The sequence below is a fragment of the Clinocottus analis genome, unplaced genomic scaffold (genome assembly GCF_023055335.1).
Source record: "Clinocottus analis isolate CAN_PGR_092001 unplaced genomic scaffold, fCliAna1.0.p SCAF_18, whole genome shotgun sequence".
Taxonomy (NCBI): domain Eukaryota; kingdom Metazoa; phylum Chordata; class Actinopteri; order Perciformes; family Cottidae; genus Clinocottus; species Clinocottus analis.
Window position 1 is genome coordinate 2,841,261 of NW_027175909.1, and position 12,108 is coordinate 2,853,368.

The 12,108-nt window shown below is 47.7% G+C and overlaps 1 protein-coding gene across 4 annotated transcripts in view; it reads left to right on the forward strand.

The window, feature by feature from the left end:
• The window catches only part of svila (supervillin a), a 47,638-nt gene that overhangs the window by 12,552 nt on the left and 22,978 nt on the right, over positions 1-12,108 (forward strand). For 3 of the 4 annotated variants that reach the window (XM_068581789.1, XM_068581791.1, XM_068581790.1), the window contains exons 8-18: positions 1,315-2,148; positions 2,610-2,759; positions 3,409-3,443; positions 4,938-5,002; positions 5,487-5,623; positions 6,710-6,805; positions 7,221-7,557; positions 8,250-8,315; positions 8,907-9,405; positions 10,058-10,202; positions 11,560-11,683. In XM_068581789.1, coding sequence (XP_068437890.1) covers positions 1,315-2,148; positions 2,610-2,759; positions 3,409-3,443; positions 4,938-5,002; positions 5,487-5,623; positions 6,710-6,805; positions 7,221-7,557; positions 8,250-8,315; positions 8,907-9,405; positions 10,058-10,202; positions 11,560-11,683 — 2,488 coding nt within the window. The remainder of the gene's footprint in view (positions 1-1,314; positions 2,149-2,609; positions 2,760-3,408; positions 3,444-4,937; positions 5,003-5,486; positions 5,624-6,709; positions 6,806-7,220; positions 7,558-8,249; positions 8,316-8,906; positions 9,406-10,057; positions 10,203-11,559; positions 11,684-12,108) is intronic. The other variant, XM_068581792.1, reaches the window with a different exon arrangement.

The window sequence follows — 12,108 nt, forward strand, 5'->3', positions numbered from 1 at the left end:
ACAAGCTCCTGATCCCTCTGCTTCGGAAACATAACATCATGTTGCTGTGTTCAGTTTAATCCCCATAAATAATTGTATATTTAACATATTAATGAAGGACAAAACGTTGGGTAATGATGTTGCGGTCTTGTTTTACTGACCTGGGACTTTCTGTTAGGGGCTACGCTTACAGTGAGCATGTCCCCCTTAGTTCTCACCTCTTATCAAGAATCTGGTGAAGTTGGTGCTGTGTCAAATAGGGATGGATCATTTCTTTGAAATACAGATGCTACAATGAACTTAAAAAACTCAACCAAAAACATTGTTTGTTTACCCAACCGAAGCATCAGGACCAGTGGGGTTCAGTGTCTCGCTCAAAGACCCTTCAACAAGCAGATAGGAAGACGTTTGAGTTGCCAAACTCTCGATTAAAGGACGACCCACTCTAACCCCTGAGCCACAGCCAAAATGGTTCCTCTAGAAATCTAGATCTTGCATGTTACCACATCGTCACATGTGGAAGTTTTCCTCCCCACAAAGTGATCCAGTGACGGTTGTCTATGATGTACCTGTAGATGTACGCATTGGAATTGCTAAAAGCTATTTCACCATCCTCAGTGGGAGCTGTTGTCCCAAAACAACATGATTATTGCAAATGGAAATAATACAATATCAAGAGTTGATGGAGAGACGTTTGCCTTGTGTTGAAAACCTTTGGACATACTGGCCCAAGATTCAGCTGGAAGATAAATAGTAAAAGTTGCATGCAAATTTCAAAGTTGCCTGACTTATTCTTAAAATATTGATGCATGGCTAAGTGACTCTACTTAAAGCCGTTTGGAAAAAAAAGGGATACAAATCTAGATTGAAATGGTTAATCATCAACAATAGAAACAATCAATAACTTACTTTGAGGAGTAGGAACGTTGTCTTTAAATCTACCAAAACAACTGCTCTGTGCATCAGCATGTAATGTTGCCAAAGAACTCCCCAAAATAAAGCAGCCATAATAGTTTGAACTTAACTTGTTTTTAAGATAAAGATATATTTGACCAAACGCAATAAAATCTGTCAAAGCTTTGAATGTACACGTTTGAAAACTGATTGTTAAGATGCGTTGCGGCTTGGTACCCAGCCCTGATCCTGGACCAGAGGATGAGTCGCTCCTCCCTCCATGCTGACCGGCGTAAACACACAGAATTAGAAACATCAGAGTAGAAGTTCTTTGTTTTTCCACTCCTTCTCTTGGACCAAGTCCTCTTTATAACTTTAAGAGACATATGCTGTGTCTAATCATTGAGTATAAATGTTAACCGGCCCTTTGTTTCCCTAAAGAATCAGAGTTAGGGAGCGACTTGCCAAGGAGGAGGGCCACCAGAAGAGCCCAGAGCTGGGAAATGTTACAGAAGCGCCAGTGTACCGCAGACCCCAGATCCAAACCTCTACACGGCACCACGCTGATCCACCAGGGCCCCATCAGGTCAACCCCCATCCTCAGCATCCCCTCCAGGCTCATCTCACCCGACCTGGGCCGTCAGGAGTTCAAGAAGTTGGCGGTGACCCCAGTTACCTGTCCATGGCCTCCGGTCCTACGTCGGGATCCGGGCAGCAAGAGCCACAGGAAGACGACACTGAGGAGTCGGAGGACGCCAAGACAAAGGGCCTCTTGAGGAGCAGGAAAGCAGTGCTGCCCTCAGAGATCCGCCGCAGGGAGAGGAGCACTGAAGACCCATGGAGAGGAAGGGGGGATGAGGAGCAAGGGATGACAAGGGCGCTGAGCCTGGCAAGGGACGCAGAGATGGAAGAACAGACAAGAGGACGACACAGAACCAGGGCCAGGAGGGACGAACCGGAGCATACCTCCCGTCTGCAAGCGTCAGAGAGCAGGCCCAGAGAGCGGGACAATGCCATCTATATCAACAAAGGCGTGGCCGCCACCCCCATCCAGCCCAAAGCGGCAGCCCCAAGCCACCGGGTGTCAGACGCTGGGGATCCACGAGGGTTCAATCAGAGGAACCCGCCACAGCACACCCGCGACCCCCGAAGGGTCAGGGAGGCAGATTGTGTCGGCACCCAAGAGAGTCACCAGGACAGCCGGGTGTCTGTGGCCCAGCTCAGGCACTCCTACATGGAGAGCACCACCCCTCCGACCAGCCGCAGAAACGAGCTGTAGGTGGCAAAGTAAAGCGCCGCACCGCCGCTACTCACCGGCCGGCTTCTGTAGAACTCACACTGATGCTTGTTCAACAACATCGCCCGGCTGCTGGATGACTAACAAGCAACTATGGCTGGTGTGAAGTCGACATCAGAGCGCAGAGTTTTTTTCTAATCTGTAGAAATGGCATTCTTGCATTAATCGCCTAACAAAAGCTTTCTATGATGAATTTATTTTGTTCTTTTTGGCTGTTTGACTTGTTTGGCCAATGAATGTGTGCATGTGTTAACCACTAATAAATCTGCATGGTCTTGCTCACACTTTTAAAAGCCAGCGGTGCGGCTGAATATAACAACCGACACCTCCGCTTTTGAAAATCTACCAGTCCCTCTCCACCTCTCCCTCAACATGCTGTATTTTCTCTTTCCTTTTGGTACTCTATCTGTTGATCCCTGTCCTCGGTTGGCCCCTACAGCGAGGTTGCGGGGGACGGGGCCCCGTGGAGAGGGGAGAGGGGCAGGGGGCGCAGGCCCCGGCAGTATGACGATCCCAGGGAAAGTAGAAAGACCTCAGAGAGGTTTAGGACGCAGCCCATCACTTCTGCTGAGCGCCAGGAGACCCATAGGTACTGTTCTGGACTGCTGCACGGCTGAGAGTGAAGAATGCTGGGAAATATCCCTTTCATCATGCATGGCAAAGGAATCGGAACACAATGTTGATTTTTATATTACCTAATGCACAGAAATGTTGATTCGAATCAGGTTTTGGTGCACGATACTGATCAAGTAGTTCACAGTACATGTGTACAATAAGTAACTCTATAGAATGTAAGACGATAATCAGATTAATACCATGAGCCACTCATGTACACACTCACGGTCGCCTTGATTTTACCCCTCTAACAACATCAGCAAGAGGCTTAAAGGCCAAAGGTCCCCATGATTGGACCTTGGCAGTAGTCATCACATGTGACTGTACCGAGGAAGCATGAATTGGCCTTTTGTTGGTAATCGTTCCCTGAGACCATGGAACCAAGCAGACTTCAGTAATGCCGTCTAATTCTCCCATTCTTAGTCTGCTTTACTAGTTCCCCTTTTTTCATTTCTCCTCCCAACACTCGCAGTCTCATTTCCAGCATCTACCAAGACGGACTCTAGCTTGTTCTCTCCTGGCTCTAACCACTCACCACCTGCTGATATTATCCAGCTACGCATCGTTCCATACAAACGACTTTTTGCTGATTGTCTTTTTCTTTTCGCACTTTCTTTCGAAAGGTCCCGTGCGAGTTCAGATCTTGCTCCTGCTGAAGGTAAGCTGTTTTTTGTGTCCTCCCCCCCCACCTCCCCATTACCACACACAAAACTTGTCTTGAATGCATGCAAGTTTGTTGATCGTGGTTCTAAAGGTTTTATCGCTCCCAACCTGAAGCCTCTGTACATAAGTGTTGCTGAGGTAATTGGTTAAGGGTGGCTAGCTTTAGTGGAATTACCATCATGGCTGTACATGTTTGACCAAGAAGATTACTTGGCAGGACTTTGAGTTGCATAATGTAGTAAAAGCAATGTCGTTTTCTTTTCTCGAGGTGATGTGACCAAAAGCTCACACTGTATTTCGGGCTCTTCAGAGTAGTATGCCAACCAAAAACTACCTCCACAGTTACGAGTAACTTGCACCCCAGTGCTCAGTTGATCATGGCAATTCCTACTTGCAGTTGTTTGCAGTAGTAGTTTAATTGTCATAACAATATCCAGTCCACATATCTGGCTGCCAATGAAAACTACATGAACATCTAGATCTTTACTGTTATTGCCGGCGACCACGAATGAATAAAATGTAATTTTCCAAAGGCTTTATGTCAAAGCTTCAAGAACAGACACGAAGGTGGAAGCCAAATAACTCAAATTGCTCCTTTTCTTTTTCTTTCCTTTTTTTTAACAAGCTCAACATTTAGAAGTGGGGTTTATTGAGTCGTTACTGCTGCTCACAGTAGCAGCACAGCGCAGCAGAACCATCTCATCTGCTTCCTATCATCCAGCACTCAGCTGGGACGCTTTTTGCTCCATGGAGAATTAGAGGGAGCAGAGCTCAGCTCGGCATGGTGGCGTCAGTCAAAGGGGATGGTTGTGTGGTGATGTCATGTTATATGTCTTGCAGAGAGACTCTGTGTGCGTGTTTGCATGTGTGTGCAGCCATGCCTCACACACCTGTCCAGCTCTGCAAAGTCTCCTCAATGACACCAGTCACAGGTTTATCTTTGCTGTATTTTTTTTTAATGCATTTTAAAATATTAGATGCCTATTAAACTATTAACAGAAAGCTTGACAGGCCTGCGCCCATCAAGCTTTCTGTTCTCACTCAGTGTACTCACTCGAGCTTAAAAGTTGAAAATATTTTAACTTTTTAAACGCGCTAGAAAAACATGTCGCGCAGCGTTTAAAAAGCGCTCATGAATGGCGCGCCGTACCATAGGGAATCAATGGTATTGCTAGCGCCGCATTTTTTCGAGTCGCGTCTGGTGTGATCGGCCCCTTAGTCATTTTTAATAAAATTACTCCATGTTTTTGGACAGACGTTGGTTAAAGCAGTCGTTTAATGTCTAGCTACTAGCTCACAGCGCTAACTAGCTTGATAAGCTTATTAAGCTAGTTAGCGCTGTGATTTAGTTTAAAATGTTGTCTTCACGTCTATATAATGTTACCTTTTGACTCGTTTAAAAACAAGGTTCCTCAGTGTGCTACTAATCAGCTGACCGCTTGTATCGGTTTGTAATGTCCTTCTGTCCTCTGCCTCTCTCGCTTCGTAGCTGATGAAGAGAAGGTTGACGAACGGGCCAAGCTGAGCGTGGCGGCGAAGCGCTCTCTCTTCAGGGTGAGCTTCAACCTTCTCCTGTTTGTCCTCCCACTCCTACAGGTTGCACGCTTGGTTCCAGATGGTGAGCACGGAGACATGTGCTTCCAATCGTGGACACAAACATCGACACGTTTTATCTTCTGTCCTCCCGTTACTGTGGGGATTTAGAGAAGAAAACTTGGAAATAAGATTTAGTTTCAGCGCAGGCGTTCCATAGAGAACAAGCACTTTATTGGAGCACGCCTCGCTTCATATCTGTGCAATAAATATGATCTTAATGGACATCAATCCGTCTTTAATGACAGCTTGATATACTTCAGTAGCCATTTCAGTCATCAAACCCACTGTCCCTTTCACAGCAAATACTCCCTTGTCAGAGAATTTGAAGCTAGTGTTTTTTCTCGAATGAACTCTGCACCCAGATCATCCACCTAAGAGTTCAGGTACGATGAAATATTTCATTGATTTCAAATAATTTTTTGAATTTACTCCCAAAATTCAGGAGCTGGAGAAGAGCTTTGATGGCGTAGCACCCAAACCGCGGTCCAGGAACCCAGCGGTGGACAGGAGACTGAGGCGGACACAAGACCGGTCCAGAACTCAGCCAGTCACCACTGAGGAAGTAGTCATCGCCGCCACGTGAGTCCTAACGACTTACTGTGCTCGAAGGAATAGTTTGACATGTTTAGAATGAGGGTGTGCCAAACTATTCATTTTAAATGAAGCGCATCTTAGAAAGTAGTAGTTTAAAAATTAAAAACATTATTATTCACCCCTCAGGGTTTCTAGCCGCAACTCTTTTATTTAAAGGCTCTCTATCTGGAACTTAGAGCATTTCTGTTGCCTCCAAACGGCTCTCAACAAGCCGGCGGGTAGTAGCTAACTGTGCTAACGGTGCTAACTGTGCTAACGGTGCAAACAGTGGCCAGTGTTAACAGAACTCACGGTGTTTACCTGAGGGGAAACAATATGGGGCGAAACTTTCACGACGATTATTCGGCGTTATCCCTAACTGGTGATTGAGCGCAGTGCAGAGCAGCAGCTCTCTGCTCACTAGTGGGTGCGTGGATTACAACACATACAGAGGGAGACCTCATTCACTGCATAGATGGACATTACTCCGCAGGGTCTTCACATAGCAAATAGTTATTTGCTTCTACGTGAAATACTCTGAATATCGAATAGAAAATCTTTTAATAATGTTTCCATTGCTCTGTATTATCTGCAGGCCTTATCCACAACCAATTATGTGACTTAACAGAACACAAAGTCCCTTTGAGACCAACAAATGGGTCCACAAGGGACACTATTTCTGGGTAGATGGATTGAATTTTGTAATTCAATATTCCAGTGCAGTGAGTCAACAAAATTCCATCCAGACATGGATATATGTCTATGAAACCCAAACTATCCACCTGGCCAGACTTTTAGTTAGGGAACGAGAGACCGTGTGATTTTTCTGTAATTTAGGTGAACCTATCTTTCAGATATGCAAGACTTCCACAAGCTCTCTAATGCAGCAACGTTGGTTATGAAACTCTTCATGACTTCTGAATTGTGGCGTGAAGCCTCCAATCATCTTCATGTTTTATATTCCTCTCCTTCAGATTGAATGAACTTTGGTTACTCGCAGGTCATCTGGTTCCTTCCCTGTGTCATTTGTGTTTTCTCTATCACCTCTCTGTGTGTGGGTGTATGTGTGTGTATGTGACTCTGTCCCTGTAGCTTCCCTACTCACGTGCCACACACAGCGAGCGTTCACACTGCTGTAGCACGCGTCCCTAGCCCCACCCTAGTTTGCAGCACCTTCCCGCCGTACAGGTACATGGCACGGGTGTGGAGCGCCCGCCCAACCCACAGTGTGTGACTAACATGGTGCCTGACCGCTGCTCATGCACCAAGTGTTCTCTTTCAGAGAGGTATTCACCTTCACAGGATGCGAATGATGTGAAGTGGTGGTGCCCTCTTGTGTGATGGGAGTAAACTACATGATTTATCTCAATATAATACTAAAAAGACTAGATTTGATTTGATATAATAGTTTATGTCTGTAGTGGGACTGACTCTTTTTTTATTTTAAGCTCTGTGTATTGGATGTCTTTGTCATCGCTGCACACGACTCCACACTGCTGCCTGCCATGTAGCATGCCACCAGCTAGCTTGCACGAGCTCCTTCCACGCTCACCAGAAGCTTTCTACTTCCTCTTTGTCTCTCTGCTGTCACCCTGCCCCTCAGCCTGCAGGCGTCCTCGCAGCAGACGTCCTCGCAGCAGAGAGCCGCCGCCGCCCGGGAGCAAGCGCGCGAGGCTCGGCAGCTGCAGGAAACCAAGGAAGTCCAAGTCTCCAAGCCGGTGTCCACAGTGGAGGGGAAAGGCCAGAGCCAGGATCAGGATCAGGGCCAGGGCCAGGATGAGCCTGACCTCAGCACTCTCAGCCTGGCGGAAAAGATGGCGCTGTTCAACCGGCTGGCTCAGCCTCCCATCAGGGTCACCCGCACCAGAGGGGACACGCGCCAGCGCAGGGCCAACGCCCGCTACCAGACACAACCCATCACGCTGGGAGATATGGAGCAGGTGGGCGAGCAGCAGGATCATTCAGTCTTTTTAATTCATTTTGTATCGCCCGAAACACAAATCACAAATTTGCCTCAGAGGGCTTTACAATCTGTACACACATGTCCTCCTCTGTCCCAGGACCCTCACAGCAGTGCAGGAATAATCAGGTTTCTTTCAACACATGACCATATTTCTCTTGGGCTGCAAAGTGTCATTTTTATGCGTGACTTATTTTTAAAATATGTTGTTCTAAAGGAATGACTTCACATTTGTTCAATCTATACACAAACTATATGAAGTCTTGTCGTCAGAGTGAGAATATCAGACAACCAGCGGAGACTTGAGGAGGCTGCTGCAGCCGAAGATGAATCTCTTCTTCCTCCAGCTCCCCTTGAAACTACAAGTACATTTTGGCATTTGTATGCATTCAACAAAGTATTGAATTTAGTTCGCCACAAAGTGAATGAGCAAATTTCCCACGGTGCCGGTACACAAATGGTGTATGAATTTCATTCATGTAGGCAAAGCAAGTTTATTTGTACAGCACATTTCAGCAACAAGGCGATATAAAGTGCTTCACATAAAACCATTAAAAGCAGATTTTAATACAGTTAAGAAACATTAAAACAGTCAAGAAAAAAATAAATAAATGTAGCTCAAAAATGACATGCGCATGACCTCTTTAGCGCGCTGCGTGTTCTCCGCTCCAGGAGCCGTCAGACATAGACGCGAGGGACGAGCAGGAACTGTGGGACAGCCCCGTAGCGCCTCGACAAGTAAGCTCCCTCTGAACCGGCGCCACGCCCGAGGCTGACGCAGCTTCGCCCAAATGACCCCCGTGCATGTCACGCCGCGTCCTATTATTGTGTGATGTCACTGTGAGCGTGCAGCGCGTTGCCCGGCTTCCAGTAAGTTCATGACTCAGCGATGTTCTCGGGGACTTTATAAAGATGCCTGTGTGGGAGAGGAGAGCAGCGAGACTCGGCGCTCTCCGCCGCATTGGCCGCTACCTCTCAGGTTGACTAAGAAAAGGAAAAACAAGATTAAGAAGTTTAAAGGTTTTTGTCTCCGTGTTTTCCATGGAAGTTTACTGCTGCTTGTCGTTTGTTACTCAGCAGAAATGTCAGGTTAGTTCACCAACCTGTGCATTTGTGCAAGTGTGTCTTCTGGCTCCTGCTGGCATGGCTTTGTGATGCGGGCTGCAAATTGCCCTTTGATGCTCAGAATGTGCAGTGAGTCAGAAAGTGATTAGTCAGCGCGATTCACTTGATTTCTGTGTGCGTGTTCAGTTTGCCCGACCTATTTTCTCAGCCTCGTTTACAAACACTTCCTTCTCTCTAACTCTCTCTCTCTCTCTCCTCGCACAGCTTCAAAACGGTCCAGGCTCACGGTTCCTCCCAGCCTCACCATCGCCCTCCTCTGTCCTGAGAGGAAGCACCGTCTCCTCGGACCACGCCGGAGACATCCACATAACCCAAGCAGCAGCAGCGGCGCCGGCCAGGGTCGAGCCCCTCAGCGCCGACTTTGAGGGCCCCACCCGGAGGTCCCGGGACTCTGCGGACCAGCAGAGGTGCCAAACATTAACGTTGCTGCGGGGAGAAGACGGAGCTGATCTGGGCGGAGGAAAGAGGAAGCTCCCCTCTCCGGAGGGAGCGGTCAGGCAGGCTGCTCTGCCCCAGCCCCAGACTGGAAGAGAGAGGAGGAGGAGGAGAGAGGAGGAAGGGGGGGAGGAGGAAGAGGAGGAGTGGCTGGCCAGAGGGTGGGGAGAGAGAGCCGTGCAGAGCTCAGAGAGACACACACTCCAGGAGAGGCAGGAGGCGCACACACACCCCGCAGACAGCAAGAGGAGCAGGCCCGTCAGCGGCGGTGAGAACACTGGTTTCCTCTTGTTTACTGATGGGAACTTCAAGTTCAAGAAATTACATTATTCATCCGGCTTTGCAAAGAATTAAAAAAGGCATATTCGCTGTCTTTGATGCTAAAGAAACCAACACTGATCAAATATGTCTGTTTTTTCCTGTGTAAAAAATGAAGGTTATGACACATTTCGGGTTTAATAAGTGGCATTTGGAAATTAGTGTTCTTTAAAAAAAAAAAAAATTATAAGAATAAAAAGTGATGCTGGGGTTAAAGAGACAACTTGCTAAAATGAATGCGACTGTCAATTTTAGCATGCATGCTAACTTTTAGCATGCTAACACTTAAATGGAGACCACGGTAAACACGATACTTCGTAAACATCCGCATGTCAGCATCGTCTTCACGTCGTCATGCTGGCGTTACACAAGTTATCTGGTGACAAAATGTGACGCAGCACTGGGCTTTAAACATTATGATTACAGAAACTACAGATCCCCACAATAAACATCATCGTTCTCTCGTCAGGAGCAGAGGGACGTTTGATACATGCATGAACTCGCAACCCACAGAAGTCTTTCCTAAGCAGAGAAACGATGTCATGGGAACATTGCTGTAGTTATTGATTTGACTCGCTCCGCTGCGTCTGCTGCCACCACAGAACCAGACTCCTCCGTGGTCACGTCCAGAGTTGGATCCGGTTCTCCTCCAGCGGCGGACGAGCACACGGACGGCCCGGTTCAGCCGGAGGAGGGAGAGGAGCTACACGAGATGATGATGGCCCGACAGATGTCCATCAGAGAGAGGTGAGCCGTTTGCTCGGCTTTGGTTTCTCAGCTCAGAGCGACTTTGTCGTTCTCTTCTTCTTTTCTGCTTTACTCCATGTTTGACCATGTGCAGGTACTGTTGAACTGTGCATTTCAGCTTAGCCTATCACAAACTCCTTTTTATATTAGTTGATCAGTAAATAAAGCCATCAAGGGTCGGACCGAAATAAGAGAAGGGTCACTTCCTTTTGTTTTAGTTTTAAATGTGCGTTAGATGGAGACAGAAAATGAGATCATGAAGACGAGACTGAGCAGCAGCAACAACAACAACGATAATACCACATTGGATATGGAAGTGATGGATTTGACATTCATGCCTGAGCTCATCAATGCCACTAAACGCATACATCCAATGTAAATAAGACAAAGATATATTGTCACTACAACGAGGCATTTGCTGGCTCTCCTGGCCAGCTGCTTGTTTTCCAATGTAGCGTTTTTTTACATCGCAAATGCAGGTTTTCTCATCATAACGCGGGCTCGTCCGGTCGATGGATGAGTGACGGTCAGTATCGGATTCCCTCACAAATTAGACAATGACGCAAGTCCAGTTGTGTCACGCTGTGTCCGCTGTCTGCCCGTTCAACCGGCAGCTGTCGCGCTCTGAATTGATCGGTGACATAATGGAAGTAAACTGGTGTCCGAGTCCCTCCCATACTCCATTGGAGTTTGTTTTTTTTCACTGGAGGCAGGATCCGTATCCCAGACGGAGCTGGCGACTGCGGTTCAGAGTTCACTTTCATCCTGTGTTTGCCGTTGTCGTGGAGCCCCTCTGGGCAGGACAGGACGACCCCGCGCCGGGTCACAGAGGGCCGGTTGTCAGAGGGCCGACCCCTCCATTATGGCTCCAGTCTGCTCTCCACTCAGAGATGACCGCCCAATAGTTGAGCCTCTGTTCTTCTCACGCTACACATGCGCTCGCTATGGCAGTTTTTTCTTCTTCCACGGCTCATTCAAATGAAGACGTGTTTTAAGAGCGAGCGCTTGGCACAAGAGTGCACACGCCTATATTTACTTTCGCAAAAATATACCTCAGCACCTGTTTATGTCCCGGCTCCTGTTACACTGACCGACATCTCGGCGTGATCTTTACGTGTAGCTCTATTTTAACTCTCGGCAGTCTGTTTACCCACAACGTGACAGTGTTGCTCATGCTGGCACGCTGTCCGTCCTCTGCTGTGTGTCTGGGTCTTCACTGCAGCTCTGTAGATGAGACCAACGCTCTCACCACGTGTATATACATGATATATTCAAGCTGTTTCTGCTCCCTGAGTATGAACTGTGATGCAACTCTTCCCCTCCTCCTCCTCCTCCTCCTCTTTTCCCTCCGTCTCAGAGTGGCATTGTTGAAGAAGAGCGGCGAGGCCGACTGGAGGAACCGGATCAATAGGAAGCAGGATGCGGCGAAGGCGGCCGCCGGCGATCAGCTCTGGGAGGCGGAGCAGAGCGTCAAGAAGAAGGTAACCACCTGACCTGCACACTCAGACGGCCGCCGTCCGTTTTATGTCCGTCACGCCACGTCCCGTGTCTTTTCACGTCATGTTTAAATGGTGGTGCCGTGGTTTAGAGTCCAATCACAACACAGGAACTCTTCCTGGGGACTTTGATTTAAACCCACCGGGTTGCATTTCCTGTATCGGCCTGCGAGGTCAGAGTTTACCAGGTTTTGATGTCTCCAAACAGACGGGGACGATGCACAAGCTCCTCTGTGTCCCTTCAACTCTTTGTCTCTTTCCTCTGTTCTCACACGGCTGTTGCATGTTTTGTTTCTGCTTTGCACTGTGTCAAGAGTCAATCTGCATGTGTCTGTCCTGGCAGGAGAAAAGATCATTTAATCCGACAGTATCTCATGGTGCATGCTGTTTGGCTGCCAGTATTATAATGA